General features: G+C 38.1%; 1 protein-coding gene across 5 annotated transcripts in view; it reads right to left on the bottom strand.

The window, feature by feature from the left end:
- Positions 1 to 14,130, bottom strand: part of THADA (THADA armadillo repeat containing) — a 165,271-nt gene that overhangs the window by 35,045 nt on the left and 116,096 nt on the right. For 3 of the 5 annotated variants that reach the window (XR_012659875.1, XM_075089031.1, XM_075089029.1), the window contains 4 exons: positions 13,424 to 13,509; positions 2,263 to 2,672; positions 1,826 to 1,947; positions 382 to 454 (listed from right to left, as the gene is read on the bottom strand). Coding sequence is in view for 4 of the 5 variants with exons in the window: in XM_075089031.1 (XP_074945132.1) it covers positions 382 to 454; positions 1,826 to 1,947; positions 2,263 to 2,672; positions 13,424 to 13,509 (691 nt within the window). In the remaining variant the exon portion in view is untranslated. Of the gene's footprint in view, positions 1 to 381; positions 455 to 1,825; positions 1,948 to 2,262; positions 2,673 to 11,261; positions 11,390 to 13,423; positions 13,510 to 14,130 lie in introns of those variants that run through there. The other 2 variants (XM_075089032.1, XM_075089033.1) reach the window with 2 other exon arrangements.

Below are 14,130 nucleotides of genomic sequence, written 5' to 3' on the forward strand. Positions count from 1 at the left end.
CCCCAGCAATTACAAACCACAACAAAGTTGCACTTTAGTAAATGGGCTGGATTCAGTGCATGTGTTAATCACCGTTGGCATTTTTCTTTCCACATTAGAGTGACTATTTTGGATGCTCTCAGAAGTTGAAATGAATCCATCAGAAAAATGTACTTACATATTTACCTTGAAATGACTTTGAGAGGGATATACTGAGAAGATATTCATGGCTGTTTCGTTTCAGAACATGACAGTGTATTCAGAGAGGAAGACGTAACACCAGAAAAGTGCAGTGACACAAGAAAACACAAGCTTGGGGCTTCTATCTAAAAGGAGCCACGTCATTTCTATCACCAAAAACTCCAGAATTACAATACTGTTAAGCAGCAACATCTTCCTTACCTGCTGATGGTTCTGCAAAAGATGGATAACCAACTTCGAGGCAAATTTGAGAGCTATGCTTTGAACTTCAGTGCTGAGAAAACAAGGTAAAGAACACATCAAAAAAAGCAGCTATTTCTGCCATCATTTAATCTCTAGAAGAAAACCAGTCAGTTCTTAATCATTCCTGTTTATCACCAATGGGTATTTTGCAAGCTGAGCACTCAGAATTTTTACATTACAGATCTTGAAGTTAGTTAAGTTTTTAGTTGATATACAAATGAAATATGCTCTTACTTTCACCCCCCTCGCGTTTATTTTCTATCAGCATACTTCCCATAAAAAACCACATTTGAAAATGGAAGCCAAGTCAAACAAACCAGGCATTATTTTAAATTATAAACAAAAACATTTCTTCAAGCTGGTGTTAAGAATATCTCTTCTGTAGCTGCTAGAAATGTTACTAGCGCAGAATATGCCAACTTCCAGCTCTATACCACCCAGCAGATTCTAAGGACACGGTGCTTGGCACCGTGGCTCTTGAAGGGCTGGTCTCACCATGGGGAATGGCAACACCTGAGCAGTTACGGTCTGCTATTTCAGCTATTTCCCCTCTAACAGCACCAGTCAGTGTTATTTTACCACAAGTATCTTATTTCATACCAGAAAGAAACACTCCACATCATCATTTAAACTTGAAAAATTTAGTGCAAATCAGCAGCAAATGTGCACAGCTGTAAAATGCTGTTCTATACTCTGTATCATAAATATTCTACATTGGTAACACTGGGGTGCAATGTTTATATGGCTTAAAAAAAGAGACTATTAGAAACCAGAAGGTCTTGCCCTTAAAGCTTGGACACTTTAACCCCGTTTGTCCATTCTGTTATGAATGAATGGACACAGCTTCTAATTCAGTACAAACTGCAAACTGGCTCCAAATTTTCAGTGCTTTCTGCTGACTTTACAGTCTGATTAAGGACTGCAAACCCTAAGGATTATGGTTAACCATTTCTGCCAATCCAACAAGTTAAATCAGATCTGTCACTCTTTCTACAGACCACCTGCAGATAAACCAGGATAGGACAGATGGCAGATTCACAGCGAATGAGTGTATGTTTGGATCATCAATTCTATGTGTTAAGGTGTTTCCCAGTTACCACTGAGGAAGAGCTATGCTCACTGGCTGTCATCTGACAGCCAGAATAACTTCTTATTTCAGGAACTGTATTACTGGACATTTACAGGGTGCTTGCCAGTGTGACTTGTGGGCCTTTTTAATAATGCAGATCCATGTCTAACTTCTCTAAAAAATTCTCATCAAGAGCTCTCTTTATTCAAATAAGCCATGCTTACTTTTCTGAAGAATGGATTTTGAAATCAACAGTCCAAACCCAATAAATTAATGCTTCAACATTTAAAGTTTTTAATATATAAGTATCTTAATGTGCATGTTAGACCATACCTGTTGGAGGTATCCACAATGTTTACACTCCAGGTTAAGAGCTCATTTGGATTCATTTTTACAGAGCATTCAGTCTTCAGAAGCAAAGTTCTAAGATCCATATTATGAAGAATTTCCAGGACCTGCACACACAATTCACAAATGGAGAATTTACAAACAAACTCAACACGAATGTGTACATTTGAGATCAATAAAACAGTGACTTAAACCACACTCCAAGAACACAAAGGTCCTGTTTTGACAGTGTTAAGAAAGTTCTTGCTTTTACACAAGAACATCTATTACAGAATTACAGCACAGCTCCTAGTCAATGTAAAAAAAACAACCACTCATGTACAATTTAAAAAACATCATGCATGTTTGAAACATATTTTTTAAAGTTAAGAATATAATTTAGTGAAAACATACCAAATGTTAATAAAATAGCACGCTCCTACCTTGCAAAAACACTGGAGATTCTTTTCCTTCAGAGCCATTGTGAGAAGAGTGCCTTCCAAATCAATGAGTAAACACAATACACCTCCTTCTTCTGCAATTTGCTTGGAATTTATTTGTTTCAACCACAGCAGTATTGCTTCCAACGCTAGCAGTCGTACTTCATGAAATTCACAGTGAAGGAGATGAACTATTGACAATGATGGCTTGGCTATTTTCTTTGCAACAGGTAAACTGCTGCTCTGGAAGTCAGGACCTGCAGTCACGGACAGCACTGATATTACAAGTTTGGTGATGCTCTGAAGATACTGTATCAGTCCTGGTATTGCAGATGAGTAGGGAATACCAGACACTAACTCAGAATCTGAAACAACTCTGTTCATCTCTTCCCAAAATCCAAACAATTGTATTCCTGAAATGAGAATAAAACCAAGTAAAGTGACAAAGAGATGATGTTCCCATCTGCTCCAGACCATGAAGTGATTCTGAAGTTGAAAAATATCAGGTGTGCAAAAGGTATCACAAGGTAATTTTAGGCATGAAATGAAAACATTGTTTTCCTCATTTTAAACTCATTGTGAATTATAAAACAGCTTTCCTAGATATCATGTGTATTCATATTTAAATAGAAAGAATGACACAAACTTTTCTGAAAACTATAAATTGTTCAACACATGGGATGAAAGCCTCAAACAACTTAAAAATGCTACAATATTTTGCAGATTGCCTGTCATCTTTGCCAGTTATAGCTGTTTGATAAGTATTTCCTTAAATCAAGCTACTAATACAGTCTTACAAATTGTATATGCTTTGCATGACTATTGTAGAAAGTGATTAACACAAACTGTATTAAATATATTTGGAAAAAATGTAGGTAGTTTGGAAACCTCAACAAGCACCAAACAGAAATATGCAATCATATTATAACTGATAGAATAGCTCTAAGATCAGAGATCAGACTGGAAGAAGTGCTGTGTGTCAGCCTACCCAGCTGCAACTGAAATCAGGAAAAACGATGACAGGGCCATTCTGATAATACCAAAAATCCCACGCTTTGCATAGCTTTAGTCAGAAAAGGATACTATTAAGAAGATGCCCCTCCTACATAAATAGATCTGTCCTCTGTGTGTCAATCTAAAGGATTTACTGATTAAAAAAAATCCAGTATTTTTTCCTATGCCTATTAACTTTGAACAGTTAACACAGCTAAGAAAAAGGAGCTGCACTGACATCTCATGTCAGCACAGGAACGGTGACACTTCAGTCATTCACAGTGCTGCAACCTGCCCACATGGCACAGCACAACCCGAGACCTTCTGTAGTGCATGGCCACCTCCCAGAGTGAACTAAAAGATCCCTACTACCTGTGATGCCAGGCTGGCAATGTTGACACAAAATTAAAGGAAAAAAAAGAAAGATCAATAGTCCTCTCACATACTTAAGACTGAAATCCTCACATGCCGCCTTCTCCATCAACAGCAGCAATAAACAATTTTACAATATCAAAACCAAGATTTTTGCCAAGTTCAGATGTTTGTATAGCTTGTGCTGCAAGGAAATGAATATACTATATCCCACAGAACTCAAATACAACCATGAAATAAAGGAAAATCGTGAAGAAGTACAGAAAAGAACAACACTGCTGCTGGTGTTGAGGGATGTAGAAGATTGGAGTTTTTAAAATATCAAAATACATTAAAGGTAGATACAAAATTAAAGCAAACTTACTTAGATTCCTTCAGTATCTACAAGAAGACAAGTCATTGCTATATAACTCCACTATTTATAATTAAGCACTGAGTACTACCAAAAAGCCTGTCCAGGTATTACCATTGAATTGCTGAATCCGACATAAAGCTGCAATACAAATATGGATTTGTTTTACTGCCCATGAAGACATTTCCCTTATCCTTCTATTACAGAAAGATGATCAGAGGGCTGGAGAACCTCTCCTATGAGAACAGGCTGAGAGAGTTGGGCTTCAGCCTGGGGAAGAGAAGGATCCAGGGAGACCTTATAGCAGCCTTCCAGTACCTGAAGGGGGCCTGCAAGAAAGCTTACAAGGGCACGTACTGATAGGGCAAGGGGTACTGGCTTTAAACTGAAAGAGGGCAGATTTAGATCAGCTGTAAGGAATAAACTCTTCACTATGAGGGTGGTGAGGCACTGGAACAGGTTGCCCAGAGATGCTGTGAATGCCCCATCCCTGGAAGTGTTCAAGGTCAGGCTGGACAGGGCTTTGAGCAACCTGGTCTAGTGTGCCTGCCCACGGCAGGGGGGTTAGAACTAGATGATCTTTAAGGTCCCTTCCAACCCAAACCATTCTATGATTCTACAATTCTATAACCTTCCCTTTCATATCCAATTTTTTCCAAAGCCATCTTAATTTGACAATCACATAGAAACTTGACATAGTTGTACACCATCTAGCATATAAGGCAGAAGCATTTGCTGAGTAATTCTGGACAAGTTTCAAAGAAATTTGGATTTGAAAAAGATTTTCAGACATATTATCTAACCATTAGTTCTATCAATCACGTTTTCACTACAGTTTCTTTTCTGAATGGCCTTGATGTAGTTAAAGAAACTGCAGTATCACTGTGAACCTGTGTCACAGCATAAGCCTCTAGATGACACAGCTGGCTTCCATCTCATAACATGCAAACTTGTATATTTTATTTCCTACATTTTCTAACTCCCCTCCAAACAGACTAGCATTACATACTGGCATCATAGCATATACTAGCATTAATGCCTATGTCACACGACAAGTATCCAACTGCCAGAATTCCTTCATTTCTGAACCGTCTGGTTGCCTTCAAGAGGGATTAGGCCTTTGTCCCAGTTATTACACAGCCTGACTCCACAGACACCGGTTTAACAACCGAAATAATCCCAGGCAGCTGAAAGAAAAAGGTTTGAGTTTAAGCACCTCGGTCCGAGATGAGGAACAACTTCAGTTTGGAGCCCTGCACCCTCTCAGCTTCCTACCTGCTTCCCTCCTCAGCTACATTTCAGCAGTACATGAGTCCATTAGCTCAATTGTTCAAACCAAATATAGATTTCTAAGTATATTGCAAGAGAAGCACTTTTATTTTCTACCAACAGTGCTTTACATTGAGGTATAGCTATCATACTTGCGAGCAGTAACTTAAAAACCAACAGGATGGAAGGGTCAAAGCTCTAGGGCAAGGCAAGGGAGAGCAGTATTAGGTGGACAAAAAGAGATAAACATTAGGGGAAGAGGGGGATGGTGTCTTTCATTTTGTTGGTGTCAACACTGCCAACTTTGCTAGAGCCTGCAACCTAACATCAGCGAGAGTGGTGACCCTTCCGTTGACTCCAGGAGATGGCATGCTGAAAACAAAGAGGAAAGGAAGAGGAGCAGAGTGGAATTAGCGGACCTGACGAATCTCGAGCTACAAACCTTATCAATGTTTAGCCAGCTCCAAAACCTGTGCCCTGCCAGCCTTCCTTCTGCTCTTCCCTGCAGTGGCATGCAGGCACTATTCTATAGTCTGTTCCCAGAATAAGTAGGTACATACAGTGAGGACAGAAAAGCTTCCCTGCTCAGGGATTAACAAGCTGTGAGCTGATGGACAGTTATGCTGATCTTTTATCTCAGAGATTCTACAATATGTGCAAAAGTGACAGAAGTTATCTGAATTCCTTCCATATTTAAAACTTGTTTCATAACCTTGCCAGCTGATATACAGGAATGACTATATATTTCTGCTGGACTTAGGTAATTTTACAGTGGCTGCTTAGGCCACTGCCAGTTGGACAACTCTCCATATCATCAAGGCTTACTGTGTTAGGTTTTTTTCCATATCTGTGATTATGATACATTTAAGTATTTGCACACTGCTAGATAAATATTGATCAAATCCTGCATGCATCCCCTTGAACATCCATGCCATCCCACTAGAGGCTCCAGAAAAGGAGAACAAAGAAGGGAAAAAGGGTAGACATTATTACCAACATCAGAAAACTTACCAACACTCAGCAAAGTCAGACAAAAGTTGCAGAGCAGCAATGAAATGCTGTTGTGTCTGCAGTATGTTATGGGAAGGGGGTCTGAGCATCAAAAATCTGGATATTCATCATCATTCACCATGAGCTGCAAGAATTTGCAATTATCTATGGACTGAGAAGAGGTTAAAATCCTTTGCATTCACAAACTCCCATCTATCCAAGGGCATCTGAAGAGATCATATGAATAAAGAGAAGGCTGAAAGGTAATCAGTGCCAAGAAGGGATTTTCCTAGACAAATATTAGGGAAAAGTATTTTCTTTCATATTTTCCCTTTTTATTAAAAGTGGATTAGGCAAAGTCACTGGCAAATGGAAAACAAAAAAAAAAAACCAAAGAGAACAGAAAAGCTTATTTTATTACAATGTGGAACTGAGATAACTGTTGATGATCAGTAAAAGGGCATATTTTAAGAGGGATGTTTTCTTTTAAAGATATTTGCAACATCTTCAACATCAGAGACTAAGCATCAGTACTCACAATACAATTCAAAACTACAAACGTGAGTGATTAACAGAATCCATGGATAATATAATGTTGAGGACAGAAGCATCCTATTGCATTTTCTGTAGTGTAAGGGAAAGTTTTCAAAGGGAAAAGAAAAAAGGAAAAAGAAAAAAGCATTTGATCTGGACACTGAGGTTGCTGTTTTTCTTACAGCTTCTCTCTTGCACAGCACTGATTTTCCACTTTTTTACATTCATAGAAAACCATAAAGCCCCATGGAGACAGTGCAAGTCAGTCAGTGGTACATGCTGGAATCTAAAGAGAACCTGAAACAAGGTTTCAAAAGGATGAGCAGTCTCCGTCTCCACATGGGGACAGAATTTTTACTGCTAACATTAACAAATGCCACCAACTCCACTATCCCCTAGTGTCACTTACTTGCTGTAACACCTTTCCACATCCCCTGTTCAACACAGCTTTCCAGCAGTATGATGCTCTACCCTCCACAACCTTCCTCCTTTCACTGTGACCTGCGATCTTTCTGAAAGTACTTTTACTTTCCTCCTCCCACATCTGTACCATGAGTTCTGCCTCAGACATTTCCTTGACCACCTGTTAGTGTAGCACACCACCTCCTTTCTCCCAACATTTATTCCTTTCAGCCTCAGTCCATTTGCTTTGACTTTCTGTCTCACACTCTCTTTTGCACCATCTTTTGGACACCTTAACTTAGTACGTTCCTCACTTGATCTGCATCTGGCATTTTACTGTCTGTGCAACTCCCAGCCACTCCCTGTCTCTTGGACCTCCAACAATCCCATCCTCAACTTCTTCATTCTCCTGTCTGCATTGAATTAGAATATTGGGTACACAACTACACTTCCTTTTGACTCATCTAAAATATATATAGAATATACTATTATGTCACTAGGCATAGGCCATTTAGATGATTCTATAAATACATTTTAAACCTTTACCTATCTTGAGTCAAAGTAACAACATTGACCAAGTGCCACGGTCAATATACTGGCACACAAAGTTTATATGATTTCTGACATAACCAAAAAAATTTGCTTTCAATTTGTTCAGACAGACTTTCTTAAGTTTAAGCTAATTAGACCAAATAACATGCATTAACAAGCTGCCAGTGTTTTTGTTCAAATAACTGTTTGGCCACACTTCTTAGGGATTTAGGTAAAGAAATTTGAAGTACAGCTAAAATAACCAACCTAGTTTTTCCTGTCAAATTTTTACCATTTAAACATTATCAGTTTAAATGCACAAAACCTTATTTTAGTTACCATTTAGCTTCTTTTCAAAAGAAGAAAAGAGTAAGAAGTACAATATAGAAAAAAGTGGGCACAGCCTTCAAATTCTGTTTAAAAGTCCGACAAGTCATATCATTCAGGCAAAGTATTTAAGAGATTTGTACTTATAAAACAATTTGTGCTTTCACTGCAAAGCACCTAGAAGTTTAATAATGATTACTATTGCTACCAATACACTTTATAACTTCTAATTAAAGAGGACAAATATAACTTAGAGAATGATATTGCAATATAAATTATTTAAAACACAGTATTTTGTCATATTTGAGAGCACAAAAAAGGGCAAAACCAGCAACAGTTATATGTAACTGCCGATGTTTCTGATATCAAGTGCACATTGCAATACACAGTATTTTTTGCAACTGTTTCTGTTGCTCATGAGCAGAATTTAAGAATCTTAACCAAGCTACATCTACAAAAGGCTTAGCCGTTTGGAAGATAGTAAGAAAATGGAACTCTGTTTTTGCAAAACTCAAGGCAAGAATATATCAGTAAGAACAGAATACTGGCTGCTCCATTTTGATATCAAAACTATTTATGAACAGGATTGATTAAGTAAATACTGAGTAACTGTTCCCACTGACAACAACAAGAGTGGAGTTTGGTTAAGCTCAAGAACGTTCCTAAATTCTTCCACCTCAAATATAAAAAGGAAAAATGCATGGTTAGAGTTCAAGTGGCAGCTTCTCCTAAATCACAGATTCATCCTATCTGACATTCTATTTAAATGCTTTCTCTTTCCCATCAAACTTGAATTTTGAAGACACTATACTCAATAAGAGGCCAAACCAGCTAGGAGATTGACAGCATGTATACAGGATAAAAGAAGAACTAGGAAAGATTATCTTTAGCAATTTTTTTCTTTCATCTTTTCTCTGACTTCTATTCTACACCCCATTTCATTCATGTTATTGCGCTTTATGGACTCAACACACCTTATAGACAAGTGCCTTTTTCTTTTTTGAACACAACCCTGGATAAAATGCACTTTTATTAGTCAAGTAAATTTTAGCAAGTTGTATCCGGTTTTCTCTTCACAAACTGTTAATTTACTAACAGAACTGATCTGAAAGGCCAGCAGGAAAAAAAAAAAAGTGACTGCTTTGTCTTGTGGTCGTCTTTGCCTGTTACAGAGATGAAAAGCACCCCGGATCTGAGCTTTCACTGCAATGAACTGCTCTGGCTCCTCTGCTACCAGCGCTGCAAGATCACAGTAATGCTCTCATCTTACTGTTCAGCTTCAGACACCAATTTCCAGGAGAAGACCCGAAAGCAGGAATATCTATGACAGATCCTGTCAAAAGTCCACATATTCAACAGAGGAATCTTATCCGCTGAAACACTATATCGCAGCATAGCCTGTCTGTAGCGTGGTACTCTGTCTCTTGCAAAGTCCATCTGAATGCACCAGAGAAAAGCGTGTAACATTAGTCACATACATGGATCTGTAGCACCACAGCTTGATAGACCTCTCCTCCTGCCTCCCACTGATCAAGCCTTGTGAATTGACAAATAATTATAAACACAGCTAAGGCTGGACACATTCTCACCTGGACTCTGAGGCATTTTTCCCCTTCAAAGATCCCTACGAGTGTTATTTACTTCCTCCAGTAATGTTTTAAGTGTGAAGGTTGGGAACTTCCCCCTGTTCCCGCACACCCACTTTGATGCTGGTTTACTTCTGGAAGAATAACTTCATTGCTTTTTAGCAGCGTACAAGTGCTAGAAAATCCTGCATTGTTCCACCCCTTAAGACTGGGAAGGCCCTGGACATCTGTGATTCCACGTCAATAAAAACAATTACTGTGGAGACAATATATCAGAGAGGTATGCAAGAACAAATTCACTGGATATTATTAATCATTATTAATACTGACAACAGACATTAGCTCATCAAATAAAATTGGATCTGGTAAGAACTTTTGTTTGTTCTCAATAAAGGCAAAAATAGTATTTTTATTTATATATTTTAACCTTTGTTTTTTTAAAAAAACGTCTTGATTCAGTTTTTTCTCCATTCCAACTGCAGTTGGTAACTGAAGAAAAGATGTTATAAGTTTACATAGCCTTGGCACTAGGTATTGTCTTTGCACATCAGAAGACCCTCACGCACATCGGGAGCTGGAAAAAATGCTCTAAATTTTGCGTATCAACTCAAGCAAAGAAAACTGTATTTTCCCAGTGACATGAATCAAGCAACAATTCCAGCCAAACCAGCAAATCAGAATAACAACAGGGTGGTTGGTGTTTGTTTTTGGTTTTTTTTGTTTAAGAGAAATAATCATCATTGGGCCAGCAATAAATTTTTAGCTGGACAAGATGCTTTTGGTGTCCATTACTCCCTGCCTTCCTTATCCGACATTTTAAATTGTTTTGAATTTGTGAAATAAATTCCCTAAGGGCTATCCTGCACTTTAAGAGACAGATTTTATTAATTGAATACAACAAATCACTTACAGAAAATAATCGTAATGTAGGAAAGGCCTAGGCGGGGCTGTACTCTGAAAATCTCTTTGTAATTGTAGCTCCTTTAGACAGGCATAATCAATTAGAAGTGGTCTGATTTTAACCAGTTGCAGGCTCATTACATTGCATTCCCCCTTTCTGTTGATGAAAATCAGTTTCAGCCCATGGCCTGGAACTCATATATAGCACTTCCTGGGGCCTCTTAGATAAACACATCAAGAAACAGTTTTATTTGGATTTGTCCTTCACCCTTTATTCATTGAAACAACTTTACAAATCAAGATTAAAACAGAGAAAAGTTGGCTCATAACCAGAGATACACACATATGAGTAAGATATTTAATCTCAGAAAAGTATAAAGCTTCAGTTAATAATTATTCCTTACAGAACATTTAAATGTAAGACTCAAAACATCCATTTTTAACCGCTGAGTTTACTCTTTCTCTTACTGTGTCATGGGACACTCAGGTTCTATTTAATATAAACATATTACTCCTTCGTTTCAGAAGGGCTTCTGCCTGTAATATATAAAATTGTCCCTAGTGTATCTTCAAGTTTTGAAAACCATATTTCCAGTCTAAGTTTCTACTCTCTGTAGACATTGCCTGCAATGTATCATTTTAAGCCTATATAGGAATGAAACTTTTAAGCAAGACAATACTAATGAACTATCCCCAAGCAGAGAGAGTCTGCAAAAATAACTGCTTTCCTTCTACAGAAATTTTACCTTACAGCACCCAGCTTTGGAACAGTCCACATGAGCTTTGAGAAATAAATGAATCCGCTACAGCCAGTAACCCAGCCACAGCATGGTGCAATCCCTCAGGCTCAAAGGGCTATTCACAAGTCAGGGGCCTTAAAAAAAAAAAGAGGGGAGTTCCCTGGTGTGGAGAGATCAATAAAAGCCTTTGCAAATGTGCAGCAACTGTTTAAAAACCAAAACAGACAAAAAACCCAAAGATAACTGAAATAGGAAAGAGATTGACAAAGGAAGTGTAATGCCTACTAAGTAAGCAAATGAGGAGCCCTCATGTGGAATACTGGCCACTCCTGCATAAAAGAAATACAAAGTTGAAGGGTGAGTGAAAAGAACAATCAGAAGCAGAGGAAAAAAACTTCATATGAAGAGCATACAGAAACACTGGGATGATTCATACTACAAAGGAGATGAACAGAGGCAGAGGACCATGATCAAAAAAAAACTGTAAAAACTAATATTCTGAACAAGATCTAGCTTTAAAAAAGGAGTACTCGAAAAAGAAGGGTGATGAGCCCAAATATGGTTGAAGGGTTTTTTTGGGGCGTTGTTTTGTTTACTTTGTAGATGTAATACACAGCTAGATTTTTTACTGTATTGCAAAGGATAATCGCCAAGGCCAATGGCATATCAGGATTTAAGAAAATTTATTTTGTATAAATAACAAAAAATAAGTAAATACATACTGTAACATAAGAATTATTGATGGTAGCTATAGCCCACACAAAACAAACATGCTATACTGAAACTGTATTATATAGGGTGGTTCGTTCCTCCCTATGAAGCATTCAGCCCTTACCTAGTCACAAACAGTGGTCAGCACCCAACAGAACCAGACCTATTAAAGTGCAATATCATTGGGAAATCTCCTTTACTGAGCCATACATCTTGACATCTGGGATCCGTGAGAGAGGGCATGAAAGATCTGACCCATCTCCAAGAGTCCCTGATCACCCTAAACATCCTTCCCTGGTACAGCAGAGTCCACCTGTCACGTATTTTCTATATGTCTATGCTTCTGTTATGAGGGCTAGATTCTGCATCAGTCTGGCTGAAGAAGTTCATTTCAGACATGTTCATCACCAACTCATTTTCCTGACAACTATTGCTCTTCATGGTGGTGTGGTATTGCCAGTGCTACCCAAAACTGAGCAGCCATTTGAACTGTGCATTCGCAAGAAATCACAAAAATAGCTACTATGGAATTAAAATGGAACTACTTCTACCAAAAATCCAAGCAAAAAAGCAAAAGGAATTAATTTTCAAATTAAGAGTAGCTCCCAAAACAAGATTATCTGAAATAAAGAACGGTTCCAATGCCTTAAATGCCGTTTTAAAATTAGTCATTAAGAATTTTAATGAAATGAAAGACCTATTCTTTAATTGCCTTCCTGGACTGACAAGGTAATTTATTACTCTCTTTTTCATAAGAAATGAACAAAACAGGCCCACAAGAAAGCTGACCAGAAGTTGCCTATACACAGTCACACCTGAAAAGGTAACTCTTCCTCTATACCTTTGTTTTCCTTATTGCTTACATTATGTTTTGTATTGTTGCAAACACCACTCTGTATCATTAAAACCACTGATAGTTCTGACTGGTCCTTCAAAAACTTCACAGTGATAAAGAATCAATATAAAAGAAATTTAAAGGACCACTCAGAGCTGTTTCTTATAAAACTTCTAAACATGAGAAAACACTGCTTCTCTTAAACACTTTCAGGTGCCTCACAAGGGAACAGCTCTGCGGCTTTCAGGAAAGGTTAAAGTAGCAGTATTCCAGGGTTTGGATTTTGTTTGTATTTACAACCTTGGGTCAGAAAAATATTTTGGAACACTGGAGGGGATCTCTTCTGTTTTACAGTAAGTCCTAGGATTAGGAATACTGCAAGATCATCGCTTCAAGCTTTGACATGGAGCCATACCTCATTCTTCACATCAACAACCCCCAGGACTAGGTCTACAGAGGGCAAAGTCAAGAGCCCTTTTATACAAAGCAGTTAAAGGACTCCAGCATTCAGTAGATACTGTAAGTACAAGTAATACATTATTGTTTTGCCAGATTCAACAGAGCTCTGACATCTCCCCACAGGTATTCCATCCGATTTATAGAGGCAGTGCATTTGCCTTACCTTGCTTTTGACACTTCCCCAGGTGAGTACTCAGCAACACAAGGACATCAAGACAAGCAGCTCTGGTCACCAAACAAGGATTTGACCTAGAAAAATCAAATTACTGAAGATTAAATCCTTATAACATCCATGAAACACACCAGCTTGGTGTGTTTATTTCAATTAATGAAGATCAACTACTGATCAAATTAGACTGCATATGCAAAATAATTAGGCCAAGCTATCTAAGTTTCATTGGTCCATTCTGAATGACAGTCTCCCTCGCAAAATTACAATACCCCTTCCTCCATCCATCCCACCAAATTGCAGTTTTTATGTTTCATTATTATTGGATGAATCAGCTTGCCCTGGCAACTAGCATGTCTTTGTTTTGTTTACAGATAATGCATGTTATTAAACACATTAACAAAAATAAGTCTTCAGGTCTTATTGTTACAGTTCACAAAAGAGAAAATTTCCCAGGAAAGGCACCTACTACATCTTTTTAATGGCCATAGCACTCTCACTGTTCTGATGAAGACCACAGAAGCATGCATGGTATTAAAATCGGGGGGTGGGGGGGACGTTGGGTGTCCCAGGTGAGAATATTGGGGTTTTTGTGTGCATAATGCAAATTGGTAATAAGCTAGTTTCTGCTCTACCTCTTCAAGTGGCAAGTGATAAACACTTTCTTTCCAATTAGAAAAGTAATATTAGGTTAACATCTT

Source organism: Phalacrocorax aristotelis, chromosome 3, assembly GCF_949628215.1.
Source record: "Phalacrocorax aristotelis chromosome 3, bGulAri2.1, whole genome shotgun sequence".
NCBI lineage: Eukaryota > Metazoa > Chordata > Aves > Suliformes > Phalacrocoracidae > Phalacrocorax > Phalacrocorax aristotelis.